At 49.8% G+C, this 15,011-nt stretch overlaps 1 protein-coding gene across 13 annotated transcripts in view; it reads left to right on the forward strand.

Moving 5' to 3' along the window:
• ZNF618 (zinc finger protein 618) overlaps positions 1-15,011 on the forward strand; it is a 133,586-nt gene that overhangs the window by 47,839 nt on the left and 70,736 nt on the right. For all 13 annotated transcript variants that reach the window (XM_032131205.1, XM_032131209.1, XM_032131201.1 and 10 more), the window contains exon 2: positions 5,261-5,304. In XM_032131205.1, coding sequence (XP_031987096.1) covers positions 5,261-5,304 — 44 coding nt within the window. The remainder of the gene's footprint in view (positions 1-5,260; positions 5,305-15,011) is intronic.

Here is a 15,011-nt window from a genome sequence, read left to right on the forward strand (position 1 = left end):
CATAAAGAACAGAGTAAGGAGAGCACTGAGCAACAGGAGATGGAAAAAATATTTTGATTACTTTTCAGTTGCTTATAATCAAGGAGTAACTCTTTAAATCCAGACCAATTTGCTGCATTGATTTATTCATAATTTTAATTTCATGACTGTTTCAGGGAAAAACAAAAATACACGAGGTTGAAGCTTTTTAATACGGGTTTGAACATTTGTAGTTTTAGGTTAAAATTTATTTAATGTTCCTGTTCTTCGGTTACTTCTCTGGCACGTGCTGCTTGAATCTCCCTGGGCTGCCAGGGGAGAAAAATTGAAATTCAAAGCACAAATTCTGCCAGTACTTTCAGCAAGTTCATAAAATTACTCATATGAATATTGCCTTGACTCAGAGGCAACTGCTCACAGCCCTTAAACCTGTCTGGGACTGCCTGGAGTGTGGGAGCTGGGAATGGGTGACAGGGACACCTGGGTCCTTCGGGGCAGGATTGTGCCGTTTCCTGGGGCTCAGCACCCGCCCAGGCCGGGGGCGTCGTGGTGAGCTCCCATTTCCTTCTTGAAAATATTTTTATTATTATTATTTTGGTTGTTTCTTGAGGGGAAGCTGCAGCTGAGGAAATTGGCAGCGCATTCCTCCGGCCCAGGAAGTGACTCGTTCCGAGTGGAGAATTCATCCCTTTTGGAGGCTGCCCTGGTGGATAGGCAGAGGATGAGGAGGGGATGAGCCACAACAGCCTAAAGCACTGGAGATCTTTGTCCTTCATGCAGGGGGTGCCCTGGCTCTGGGAACCAGAGGAAACGGCCTCAAGTTGTGCCAGAGAAGGTGTGGGTTGGATATTAGGACAAATTTCTTCATGAAAAGGGGGGTCAGGCATTGGCACAGCTGCCCAGAGCAGGGGTGGAATAACCAACCCTGGAAATGTTCCCGTGTGGATGTGGCACTTGGGGACAGGGGTCAGTGGTGGCCTTGGCAGTGCTGGGGGAAGGTTGGACTCGATGATCTCAGAGGGCTTTCCCAACCTCAGTGATTCCGTGGCTCTGTGGAGCGCAGCTCTGCTCGGCTCGCCCGTGGGCTTTGCATTGCTTCCTTCTCTTTATCCCCTTCAGGGGATGGTGCTGAGCCTGGAGAGTGATGGGGACAACACGGGGCTGACTCGGGGCACTGCGGTGCCCCCGAAATCCAGGCCTTGGGGTTCCTCAGCATCCGCCGTGCTGGCAGGAGGAAGCAAAAACCCAAATTAAAAAGGGGCACGGGCACATTTATGGGTCCTCGTGCTCTGCAGATGTTTTGGTGTGATGTGGAGCTGCTCTGCTGTTTTCCCCCTCCTAGTTAATAAAAATTAAATAGGAAACTGCCAGTGTCTTGCCCTTTGTTTAAAGAAAAGAAAAAAGGAAAAAAAAAAAAAAAAAGCACTTCCTGCATTTTCTGTGGCTCTGAAGTTAATAACCCCAGACAGCGCAGGTAGCAGGCCTGCAGTTGTTTTTATGGCACATTCCTGTGTCAGACCTGTTTTCAGTTGCTTCTCCCTTTGCCAAATTTTAATTATTTGGGGTGAAATTTTCCATGCTGGGTGCTGCTGGCTCCTTCTGAAACCGAACGTGTGGTTTGTGTTTGGACAAAAATTATTCTGCTGTCTCTGGAGAGGTGTTTGGGGGGAGTAGGGTGGGGGGTTGGGGTTCTTTTCCTTTTTTTCCCTCAGGTAAACAAACAACTCAGCCCTTTTACTTCTGGAGGGGGAAGGTGCTGTGGGAGAGGGGCTGGGGCGAGCGGGGTCTGCTCCTCCTGCACCCCCCAGGCAGAATTAGGGCCCTCTCCCTTTGGGATGGGGTTCAGAGGCAGATCACAGGGGGTGACTGTGCATGAGCAAATCAAGGAATGGATTTAACCCCTTTTCCCCCTGGGGAGGGCTGTGGCAGTGCTTTGGGGGTCCCAGTGCCCCCATCCCGTCCATGGGAGCTGATCCCAGCGGGGCATCCGTGGATGCAAATCCAAGCGATTTGAATAATTGTTTCAAATCATAATTTAAGTGATCAGGCAGAAAGCCCTTGCTTAAATCGTCTGAAATCTCATCTCACATTTTTATTGCTTTTAGTTATTTTTTTGTTTTGCTGTAACTGTTAAAATGTTGGGGGTTTTTTCCCAATGCAGTGTAACCCTCTTGATAAACATGGATTTCTCAGGTCAGTTCTACATCTGCTTGGACTCCTATTTTTTGACACGTTACCCTGTTAGGAGATGTTGACTGATACATTTCTTATTTATCACATGATTTACTTCTTGCTTACAACTCGAGTTGAGGAGCATATGGCCGGAAACCACATTCTGCTTGTGTGCATTTTCATTTAAAGGATATTTATTAGCATTAGTTAAACAAAACTACCCTAAATGCACCCAATATGAAGAAAAGCAACTTTAGGGAATCATAGTTTGAAATGTAAATGATTTTATGGGGCAGATTGTGTGACATTCTCCAGCCTGTTCCAGCACCCCACACCCGGCCTCCCAGCTTGTCAGCAAATGCAAATTCTGCTCCTCTCCTTTTCCAATTAGAAATTAGGAAATCACCAAAATAAATTATTTGGGTAGATGGGAGTGCAGGGGATTCCAAATGGGAGCACTGGAGGTTTCGGTTCCCCCTCCCCAAAGATGTTACTTTGTTGGGAGCTGCTCTGAGCCATTTTGGCACATTCTGGTTAAATGATGATCTCCAGCCTTTCACCCCTTCGACTTCCTCGTGGTATTTCAGTCCTCAAATGCCACTTTTTAGAATTTAGATGGAAAGTTTTCTCTTAAATGGATTTTATTTTTGAATGAACAGGCTGAGAGCTGGGGATGCTCACCTGGAGAGGAGAAGGCTCCAGGGAGACCTCAGAGCCCCTTGCAGGGCCTAAAGCGGCTCCAGGAGAGCTGCAGAGGGACTGGGGACAAGGACACAGAAGGACAGGACACAGGGAATGGCTTCCCAGTGCCAGAGGGCAGGGCTGGATGGGAGATTGGGCAGGAATTGTTCCCTGGGAGGGTGGGCAGGCCCTGGCACAGGGTGCCCAGAGCAGCTGGGGCTGCCCCTGGATCCCTGGCAGTGCCCAAGGCCAGGCTGGACATTGGGGCTGGAGCAGCCTGGGACAGTGGGAGGTGTCCCTGCCCATGGCAGGGGTGGAATGGGATGAGCTTTAAGATCCCTTCCAACCCAGACCAGTCTGGGATTCTGTGGATTTGTTTATTTCAGCATCCAGAAACCTTTAAGGCAGCTTGATCTGATCTCATTCAGGCTGAGCTTGGTGGTTTTGTCTAATGGATCATCTCCAAGAGCACCTTGGCTGTGTGGAACCATCGAGATGAGAGCTCTTCCTCATTTTTTCCTCATTTTTTCTTTCAAAATAAGGAAACTCCCCAGCACTAGGGATTGTTGGAGTGTCTGTGCAGCGCCAGGGGCTGGATTCCATCATCCTTGTGGGTCAGAATATCCTTCCAGCTCAGGATATTCCATGGTTCTGTGATTCAGCAGGCAGTTTTCCTGTGGAATTCTCCTGGCAGGAGCCTGCACATGGTCCTTGCGATCCAAGGTGTGGCTCTTGGGTTGTGTGAGCTTGGGTTTGGGTTGTGCACAAAACTCTTTGAACAGACAGGAATTGTCAGGTTCCCATCTCTGGGGCATTTCGGGCCTCAGCGACCCCCAGCACCCCACAAGGTTTCTGCCCTGGCTCTATATTAAATCTCCTTTTTCCCTTTTTTTTGTACACACAGATCTAATCTTCTAGAAAATGCCCCGAAGGTTTGAGCAATCTACCAGTTGCAGGAACCCATAAAGCTTTTTTTTTTTTTGCTTTTTTTTTTCCATTGTGTAAGCATGACAAATCATTAATTTTTGATTGATTGCTTTGAATTATGGGTGCTCTGACATCCTTTCTGTAGCTGAACAGCTGTATAACAAATGAACATATCAGTGCTCACAAAAGATTGGAGATCTAACAGAAGCAATTACATCCTCAGCTCCTCCCTTCTGGCTTTTCCCAGGCAATGGAAAGAAATTTTTTAACAGAAATTCCTCAAGTGGCTCACAATAATAATAATAATCATCATCATCGTAATAAAAAAATACTTTTTTGTAATTGAATTAGATTTTTATCTCTTCATTTCCAGTGGATTTCATATCCCGTCAGAAGCCAGGTTGTGTTTCTGCTTTGTGTAACTTGGAGAATCCCTTTGAAGAAAATTTTACATGAAGAATTAAAAAAAATAAAATCAAATTGCAATTTTTTTTTGGTTGCTATTCCTTTAAGATTTCAGAATTGCACCAGTGCACTAAATGTGACCTCCATAACTTTTAAATTAAGAATTTATGCTGGCTTGAAATTTATGAAATATTTCAGCATGAAAGAAAGCCTTTTTCCCTCAGGAAAATTGAGCAATAAATCACAGCACTCTCGATTTACTGCCCTACAGCCAGCCAAAGATAGGATTTTTTTCCTTCCCCCCTTCGTTCTGAAAAAAAAAAAAAATATAAAAAAAATGTAATCATATAAGACAGCTTAGCTGCTATCCTCCCACTCTCTAGAATTTTTAATTTCAGCTGTTTCTGCTTGGATTTATTTCCAATATTCCTGCTCGGCTTTTCAATTTCCTCAGTTATTAAATTTTAATTCAGTGCATTAGCATTTAAATTAAAAAAGGGTTTATTTTATCGAAATCGTTGGCTGGCCCCCATCCTGCTGCACATGAATTGCCTGTTTCTGCCATTTGCACAAAATGTGAAATGCAGCTAATATCTTTTAACTTGTATTTGCACAAATTCAGAAATAAAATTTCTGGGATTGGAATAATATTGTCTTTCCAAGGAAGGCTCTCATCAGCGAGCCGGGGAAGGAGGCGACAGGAGACGCTGGGCCCTCCCTGCTCAGCCCTCCCGGGGCCTGGAGGGGCTAATTAGGGCATGGGGCTAACGAGGGGAGGTACTGGGCTTGCCCTCCAGCCCGGAGCGGGGCCATTCCCGCTTGGACACCTCCTGGAATTTGGCCATTCCTCATTTCCCACCTGCCAGTCGCGTGGTTTTGCATCTGAGGGATCATGGCTGGAGACTTGGGTTGCACAAGAGCGACCAGAGGGGATCGGCTCGGGAAGAGCCCCCGTGGTGGGGCTGGGGCTCAAAGCCTGCCCCAGCCCCGGGGTTCAGAGCCCCACAGGAGCCCGTGGGTGCAGCTGGGGCAGGCAGGGCTGCAGAGCACCCTCGTCTTTCTGAACCTAAACAGCGTTTTTGTTTTGGTCTCTTAGGCCGACGAGAGCAACAGCAGCGGGCGGAGGAGCTCTTCCAGCAGGTAGGGCTGGGGTTGCGCCGCGTGGGACGGGGTGGCCAAGGGTGGCCAAGGGCGGCTGCACAGGAGGGATGGGTGGGAGCTGTCAGGGCCCAGCGTCCATGCAGCCCTTTTGGGATTTAGCTGGAAAGATGGATGGAGGAGTCTGACCTCGTCCTGGCCTCGGGGGCTGAAAGCAGAAGCTGTTTGCACATGGTGTGGGGTGTTCCAGCTGAGTGCCCCCAGCGTGAGGCTCTTGGATGGAGACCTTGGACTGTGCAGAGCCTTCTGCTCCCACACAGGAGGAGAGGACAGAGGTGTCCACCTCACCTTTAGGGTGTCCACCTCACCTTTGGGGTGTCCCTGGGGCTGAACATCCTCCCAGGAGTGAGCAAAGGCCCTTCCCAGGGCAGGGCTGGCGCTCCCAGCAGGGTGGGAGAACTTCCCTCTGTTTTTCCAATTCCTTTGTACATCCAGAGGAGTGTGAGGTTGGTCATTGCTTTCTTCCTTGTAGAAAAGTGGAAATGAAACCCACTTTATCATCTACCTGACTGAACAAAAGGTGCTCAAAGAAAGGAGAATGGCCAAGTCCATTTAAAAATAATAAAACAGAATCAAAATGTGATATTTCAAGAAAGCTCTGTCAGTGATTGAAGGTGGAAATGTGGCTCGGACTGAATCCGTGAGGTCATCAGTGGATGGAGACACAAGATGGATGTTTCTCAAAGTCATTGCTGCTTGAAACCCTCACTAATTGCAAACTATCGAGGAAGCTTTTAACAATTAATTTGTATCAGTTAAAAATATAAGCAAAAATAATATAGTATAATATAATATAGTATAATGCAATTAATATAATATAATCAAAGTAAAGTTGCCTGGATTTTACCTTCCTGCAATTTTTTTTTCACAATAGCAGGCTTGGTCTAAGGTGATGACTGTGGTATTGGGTCAATGCTATTTTTATTTTTTTACTGCAGTGAATTGATTTTATTCTGTTTCATGCAAACAATGGAAGCTCTGAAGGCCCAGGGGTTTGTGATCCCACCACCCCCAGCTCCGTGGGCCTGGTGCTGCCTTTGGAAGAACAAGGTTCAGGGTGGGCAGCTGCCAGTTCGCGGTGGCAGAGAGCCCTTGCTGTTCTCCTTCCCCATTAACTCCTGGGTGGTTCCTGCCCCTCAGTGAGTGCTCAGTAATGGGAAATTTTAAAAGGTGAAGAGGATTCTTGGGAGCACAGCAAAGCCCCCTTCCTTGAAGGCAGCCAGAAGAGAGATGGCTGCTTGCCTTGGGGAAGATGACAACTAAGAGACAACCTGACAAAGCTGTGCGTGTTTTTGAACACTCCAGAAAAGGTAGATCAGAGGCTTCTTTCTTCCTTTTGCAAGGAAAAAAGAGACAGTCAACAAAATTAAAAAGCAGCAAATTAAAAGCCAATAAAAGGCAGGATGTTTTCCTGCATGATGGGCAGCGACATGATGGGAGATGCCAAGAGCTGGGTGCTCTGAGGGGCTGGGAGGGGACTCAGCTGGAGCACGGTGCCAGGGGGTGACAAGGGCTCCAGGGTTCACAGGATCACACACTGCCTTGGGTTGGGAGGGTCCTTAGAGATCATCCAGTGCCACCCCTGCCATGGGCAGGGACACCTCCCACTGTCCCAGGCTGCTCCAAACCCCAATGTCCAGCCTGGCCTTGGGCACTGCCAGGGATCCAGGGGCAGCCCCAGCTGCTCTGGGCACCCTGTGCCAGGGCCTGCCCACCCTCCCAGGGAACAATTCCTTCCCAATATCCCATCCAGCCCTGCCCTCTGGCACTGGGAAGCCATTCCCTGTGTCCTGTTCCTCCATGCCTTGTCCCCAGTCCCTCTGCAGCTCTCCTGGAGCCCCTTTAGGCCCTGGAAGGTGCTGTGAGCTCTCCCTGGAGCTTTCTCCTCTCCAGGTGAGCACCCCCAGCTCTCCCAGCCTGGCTCCATGGCAGAGAGGCTCCAGCTCTTGGAGCAGCTCTGTGGCCTCCTCTGGACTCATTCCAACAGATCCATGACTTGTGTTGGGGGCCACAGTGCTGGACATGGTGTGACCCCATCCTGTGGGCGAGCACCTGGCAGGGATCAGTTCCTTGCTGATGTCCACTGGAGACTTGCTTGAAGCTTCTTCTGAAGCCCCTTCTGCACATGGTGGTCCAGGCTGGGTGTCCCTGTGTGGTGTGAGGGTGCCAGTCCCAGAGGGTTGGTGGGACAGGAGGGCACTGTGCGAGCAGCACTGGGAGCTGTGGACCTTGGGGTGAGCACTGGGAGTCTCCATAAGACTATTGTAGCACTAACTACTTCCCAATAATTAATGTCAGCATTCAGATGGTGGGCTCTGGATCCTGACAAGAAATAATTGAAAAACCAAATGTGCAATTATGTCTGACAAGCAGCGTGTGCTTTTCTTGGTCACCAGAGCCTTGTGTAGTCATGTGTTAGACACGGTTTTATATAATTATTATTGTTTATATGGCGGGTGTCAGAGGAAGTAGGAATTTCAGTTTCAAGTCCTCTGTTGGCTATTTATTTTAAAGTCATTAGATTTGTTTTCAGACTTAACTACACTTAATGTGCGAGACTCCTGCTGAATAAATCAGCCCCTGATATAGGAGCTGCATCTGTTTGCGGAGGGAACGGAGCCAGCTGGAAGCTCAGCCCCGTCTGCACCAGGGCTGTCACCAGCCAGGAGCCCGCTCGCAGCACAGATGTAGCTGTGGAAAAGCTCTGCTCCCACAACGGGGGAATCCAGGCCTTCGGGGCCAGGGGCTGCTGGCCGGGCAGGGAGGGCTCTTGTTGAGTGCAGCCTTAACAGCATTGGGCTGCAACTCCCAGAAGGGGCTCGGGGAGGTGCAGGTCCAGCAGGAGGGCTCTGGGTGCTGGCCTGGGTGGGAGCAGAGCAGGAGTTCCCAGGGGTGCTCTGGGCTGGGCCTGGAGGTTTCCCAGCTCTGACACGGTGCGGTTTTCCCGGGTACTCCAGACCAAGCTGTGCTGCCTCAGGGATCTGAGTGTTTCGGTCTGTGCCACGGAAGATGAGACTTTCATGGAATCACAGAATCCCCTGAGCTGGAAAGGACCCACCAGGACCATCCAGTCCAACCCCTGGCCCTGCACAGACCCCCCAACAGCCCCACCCTGGGCATCCCTGGCAGCGCTGTCCAAACGCTCCTGGAGCTCTGGCAGCCTCGGGGCCGTGCCCATTCCCTGGGGAGCCCTGGGAGGAGAAGCTGTGGAGAAGTGGTTGAACCCACTTCGCTCCTTCTCAGTTCACCTTTCTCCAGCCTCCCTCTCCTTCCCCTCTCCTCCTCACATTCCTTGCTCTGTCCTCTGTGGACATGTACTCCACAGCAGCTCCTGTCACCCAAGGGAGGGTCTGCTATGGGATGGCACCAGCTCTTCTTCAGGCTCCTCTTCCAGCTCACCAGGTCCCCAGCACTGGGGAAGGACAATTTCTGAGGTTGTGGTCCTCTGAAGCTCGGGAGAGGTCTCTACACCCTGTGGAGGGACAGGCTCAGGACTGGGTATTTCCAGGAAGCAAAATTATTTGAATTGTCTCCCCTTTCTATAAGAGCTAACCTGTGGGATTTTCAGTCCCAGAGTGTGAAGAAGCTTCCGACTCATCCTGCATCAGGAAAAGAGAAAACTCTTACTAATTAGGCAAGGAATTTAATAAGCCTTGGTGCTTGCTGAAGGGCTCTCACCAGTCATCTTCAAAAAGAAACAAACCAACCAACCAACCAGCACAAAACCCCCCAGAAGTGCCCTCTGGCCAGTTTAAGAGCAGTGGACAGTTCAGTTCTGTACCACAACCAGCACAGGAGCTGTGGGGAACCCGGGCAGGTTACCTTGACACCCAAAGGAAGGTCAAATGCCCACGTACAAGGAGACGACAGCGCTCAAACACATCCCACCTCCGAAGGTTTCTGTGTAAACCACACCAGTTTGCCAAATGCCAGAGTCCTGGAGAGCTTTGGATGGTGTGAGGTGGAGAAATGTCCCTTTCTAGAGCCATAAAGTACCGAGACGTGGCAGCTCTAAAGCCTTCAGGAAAGCTGAGCTACCAGGAAATCCTTGGGTCACCCCCTTACTCCTCGTGGCTTGTTGGGGACCTGTGGCCACTTCAGTTCTCACCCCCTCAGTCATTTCTTAGTCAAGCAACACAGAGCTCTTTCACTGATATAAATAAACCCTTAATCTATTCTCTTTGTTTTTCCCTGAATTTCTTTGTCTCTGTTGACATTTCCACGCTTGAAAATTTAAAGACGCTGGCAGCTATTCCATTATCATCTTAAATTCAGTTTTTAACCTGCATCATTTGTGTGTCGCATTTTTTATCTGACTGAATTCTTTTGCTTTTGGCAAAGAGTGCGCGGTTGTTTTTTGTTGGATAAGCCAAATTTTTTTTATATTTGGTTAGACTTTCCTCTTCAAACCATCCTCAAGATATTCCTAATAAGGACTGAAGGGAATTTGTTTTGCTAATACCTTAGGAATTCTTTGTGGCTCTTGACTATTGTTCTGGTTTGTATTTTAATTTTAATTTCCAGAAGAGAGGCAGCCTGATTTGGTCCTGGAGTTTACCTTCTCTGAAGGATTCGGAGCTGCCGAGTGTCCCTTGAGGAATGAACGCATGATTAAATTCCTCTTGGACTTCCTGAAGCAGAGTTTGCTGTCAGGAAAGGTTGTGTGTTTTACTAGACCCAGATAGCTGGAAAAATTAAGTATTCTGCTTTGTTTGTTTGTTTTCCCTAGATTTTAGCAGTGACACCACACACACCAGCACATGCTGCATTATGTATTTTGGGGTTTTTGAAAGCTGTTACCTCTGTTTTTAAGTGCTGGCTGCCCTCAGAGGCGGGGGTGAACTTCCCTGAGGCATCTCTCTTCTACGAAACCTTCACATCCTTTAAATTTATGAACTCCTTAATAATATTGGTATTTATTGAGCAAATTTCTTCCAGGAAAACCTGAATGGCAGCTACTGTCACACTTCTGCTCTCCTGCTGATGGAGGAGGGAGTTCCCATTCCCCATAATAATGTCAGGACATCAGTGAACAGGTTTTTCCTGTAACCTTTCAGAAGTTAAATGCAACTTTGGGAATTCACAGTGGCATCATGGAAAATTGTGAAGAGAACTGAGACCTTCTGGTGGAACACAGATGACCATGAACCCCTCTGTGACCAAGTGAAAATTTAGGGTTCAGGCACATGCACCAGCACGTGCTGCCATCGTGTGTGTCACCAAGAGTGCTGGTGGCACACTTGGTATCCTGCTTGGGTATCCATGCTCTGGGATGTGGACAGGCTCCCAAATGGAAAGAGTCAAGGGTCAGAAGGGCTTTTTAGCGTGCACACAGTGTGCATTCAGGAAGTGTTTGGTTTGCTTTGCTTCATTCAAGAGACAGGAGAGGGGGTTTTCTCCTGCGGAGGGGAGATTCCCAGTAAGAGCCAGCAAATGCCCAGTGACCAGAGGCAGCACTGGAAGTACAGTGCCTGTTCCAGAAAATAATCCCTCAGAGGAGGAGCCCAAGATGGGGTGGTTCCCACCACTGGTGGTTGCAGCACTTCACACATGAGCACCAGGATATCCTCTCTGAAGGCTGCAGGCTCAGGCTGCAGAGGGGCTTGGGCAGAGGCTCTGTGAGCTGTGGCAGGGAGGGGGATTGAGTCCCTTGGAGAGGAGCAGCTCTGGATGCTGTGACACAGGAGATTGGGGTGGTATCTCTGCCTTTCAGGTGTGAGGGAACATCTGAAGCTGGGGCTGGAGCCTGGAGCTGAGGAGCAAAGAGCTCAGTTGTAACACTGGGAAAACAGCTCCAGCTTTTCTCTCTTTTAACCCTGCACTTGAAAATCTTCTTGTCTGGTGATGTCTGCAGGAGATGTCCCCAGTGAAAGACACCAGGCAGTTCCTCTGCTTCATGATCTTCTCCACCTCCTCCTGGTGTAAGGCATGGGGCCCACCCCCCTGGGCTGCCTCAGGGAGCAGATGAGAGCCGTGGGGAGGGTGGGAAGGCCACCACCGCTAATTTATCAGACAAGCAGATTTGCAACTTACATCCTTCTTTTTCTTGTATCTGCTTTCATCATCTCCATGTAAAATGCGAGTTCATTTACATCTGTTCTGTCTATTCCACTTCCCATAGCTCCAGTCCTGACAGGAACCTTCTGGTTCTTGTAAAACCATGGCAGACATCTGTAAATTGAGCCCAGTTTCAGCCTCCCCCATCTTTTGCTTCCTTTGCTTTCTGACAGCTGAGGCCTTTTGATTTAGCCTGGGATGAGCCAACTGCACGCTGGTTTCCAGAAGATGAATTGGACATCCCACTGATGCTGGTGTCCTGCTGGGCTCTGCAAAGCTGCCCATTGCTTGGTCCCCATGAGAGTTTGTGAGTCCTCACTGAACCTGTTTGATGCTGCAGACCAGAAGAGCCTTCCAAGGACTGCCCAAAGTGTGTTTCAGTTTTACTCTGACTGGGCACACCCCATCCTCTGCCAAGGGGTGTCACCAGGAATCACAGAATGGGTTGGGAGGATCTTGAAGACCCATCCTACTCCGCCCCCTACCATGAGAAGGGACACCTTCCACCAGACCAGGCTGTGCAGAGCCCTGTGCTCTTGGCCATCACTGATATCATCAAGGCACTAATGATCTCTGGTTTTCCAGCTTGAGTATTGTTTAGAAAAAGCCAAAAGATGCTCCACATTCGCTGCTGGGGCAGGAGAGCTGTTTGTAGGTGTTGGTTCAGAGTGGTACATCCTCCTCCACGTGTTTCCTTTTCCTCTCCTTTTGAGGAGCTGATGTTGGAGACTGATACTTCACTGATCTTACTCTGCCCCTCCCCAAAAACTCAGCAGGATGTGTGCTGTAAAAATAGCCTCATTAGAAGCCATCTGAGTACATGTGCAATCACAGATGACTCAAAGAGAGCACGGAGCATGCATGTTTCTGTTGCTGTCTTCAGAGAATTACATGACAAATTATTCCTAGCTGGAAGAAATGTCCTTTTATAATTGGTTTTTTTTTCTCATTCTTTCAGAAGGGAGGAGTGTGTGTTTTTTAAGTAGCTTTTAGTCACTTTCATTATTTATGAGGATGCTACTCCAGATCAGAAACAGCAAACTGCCAGTGCGAGTTTCTTGTGGCTGCAGCAGCTGACGGGCCCCGTTTGCTTGCACTCATTGCTGTTCTGCTCATCACAGCCAGGGAGACCCTGCAGAGACCAAAACAGCTCCACACTGCAGCCTCCAGCCTTCGGCCCTTCTCCTCCCCTGCTGCCACAGGATATCAGCTGGAAGGAGCTGCTGGATCTGTGGGTGGTGTTACCGTGCAGAGGGGACTGTGAGCACCCAGCCTTTCCCTTCTGTCCTTCCCTTGGGAAGAGCTCCTGGCATTGCCCTTGTGTTGCTCCTTTGCACTGGTGCTGGTGGGGCTTCTCACCCAGAGCTGTCCTGGCACAGGCTGTGCTGCATCATTGAACTCTGCTAAAGCCTTCACAGGTGTAGGGCCAAGGAAGCTGTACCCAAATGGGTCCAGGATCCCGCTTCTACCCCTGCCTTTCCAGTTCCTCATGCTGAGGCTTCATTAAGGCCTTCTCTGAAATCTCTTTTGCCTTCACGCACTTGTGTCTGACATGAAAGTGGCCGTAACGTCATTGGAAGATGAAAGTCTGATGATCAAAGCAGGCAGCAATGTTGAAATGAGCATTGTGAGATGGCAGAGCTGGTATTTACAGTAATTGGCTGTGTGGCCTACTTAGTGAGAGCAGTGATACATGCAAGTGCAATGTTTGTTTGCCTCTTTCATGTTGGAAATCACAGAGTCTGTTCTGGAAAGTGAAACAGGACCTCACCTGTAGGAGCAACCAGGCACCGAGTGAGCACTGTGAGATCCCAAGGCTTCTGCCTCCTCTCCTCAGTAAGGAAGAGCCTCTTGGATTGCCAGGGCCCACAGTTCAGTAAAGACAAGACATGAAACATTGGAGGAGGTTGGTATTTCCCAGGAAGGGTCGCAGCCATGGAGAAGAAGTTAGATCCCCCTGTGGAAGGAGGTAGGGTTTAAGCCAGCTGTGCCTGTGCACTCTGCTCCTCTCTGGTCTGATGGCTCTGAGCAGTTTTTGTCCAGTGCAAGCAGTGCTGTGTTTGGAGAATAGGAATCTCCTCTTGCCAGGGAACATCAGCCCATGGAGGGTTAAATGCAGGTTGGGCCTGCAGAGGGAGGTGCAGCTGAGCCCTGGAAGGCCACACCAGAACACTAAACCTGCACTGTTCATGCAGGAGGGTGGTGGATGAGGCTGGGGACCGAGCTCAGAGCCACCAGGAGAGGGTGGCCAGGGGACCTGGAGGTGACTCTGGCAGGTTCTCCCCTGGCTCCTGTGCACTGCTGTCTCCACCAAGTGGAGGCTCTGACCATCACTGGTCCCAGTGTGTCCCCAGCAGGGCCCCAGCAGTGCCTGCAGGGGCCTGGAAGCTGGGGCAGGTCTCTGTGTGGGCACCTGCAGATGTGGTCACTGCCTGGGTCACGCTGGGGAGTCCTTCTGCTCCCAGCCCCAGGACTGCTACTGAACTTACCTGACATCCCAGGAGCTTTGAGTCCTTTTCTCTCTGTGCCCTCACCCAAACCCATGAGACCTGCTTGGAGCCTTGGGGACTGCAGAACTGAAAATTCACTCCTTTCCATACTCATCCTCTTTCTGAGCCTTTCCAGCAGTTGTGCCTCAGCTCCAGAAGTGCTGCCACAGGACAGGAGGAGCAGAACCAGGCCTGGACACGGCTGAGGCCTGATGTCTTCCCTCCCCCAGGCAGGATGTTCCCCTGTGTCTCTCAGGGAATTTTTGGAGAACAAGAATGTTCCGGATCTCCTGCTGCTTCATCCTCATCTCCAAGTGGAGGCTCTTTGTGCTGCAATTCAGCACAACACTGAGCAAGTGCAGCATCATGGGCTTGCAAGGGCTGATCCAAGGACCAAAGGACTGGGGATGCAGTGATGCTTTACTGGCTCACCTCCCCTGTGCGTGGTGGAGGCTGTGGTGACTCCTGTCTTCCAAGGAAAACTCATTCTGCTGGGGCTGTGCATGTACCCCTTTCCATCCTGCCTGAAGTTTGCCAGTGTCAGTAGTTTGCTTTTCCTTCCTGTTTTGCTCTGAGATGTTGGTACTCTTTCCCCAGCCAAACCAGGAGGCTTCAAACTCTGCTGTCCCATGAGGATCATTCCCTGAGCCCAGCTCTCCCCTGCACCCTTGGGAACATTTATATCCCAATCAGCTACTGAGCTTTGGAAAAGCCTGGGCTGATCCTGGTTCTGCTCTAGCCACAGAAGCACTACCTGGATTTCACAGGGGACCACAAGAAAGTGATGCTCGTTCCTGCTGGGAGAGCTGGATTGTGGAATTGGAGGCACTGCTGCCTCCTCCTCCTCTCCAGAGCTGTGCAGCCCCAGCTGAGGCACCAAGAGGCTTTTGGAGAGCTCAGCCCTGCTCCCAGGAGTGTCAGTGCTGCTGTTTGTATGGTTTTACTTGTTTTTGAGGGGAACAGCAGGCTCCCTTCAGGGCTTGTGAGCCATGAAATCATGTGGAAGAAAGTTGCTGAAGTATTTGGGGCTGTGTCCTTCTGCACATCAGGTACCTGCTCAGGGTTAGAACATATGGGGCAATGAATTGCTCTCAGTTAATATTTGCAGGGTTAGGTCCCACCCAGGAGCAGACATTCCAGCTG

This window comes from Corvus moneduloides, chromosome 21 (assembly GCF_009650955.1).
Source record: "Corvus moneduloides isolate bCorMon1 chromosome 21, bCorMon1.pri, whole genome shotgun sequence".
Taxonomy (NCBI): domain Eukaryota; kingdom Metazoa; phylum Chordata; class Aves; order Passeriformes; family Corvidae; genus Corvus; species Corvus moneduloides.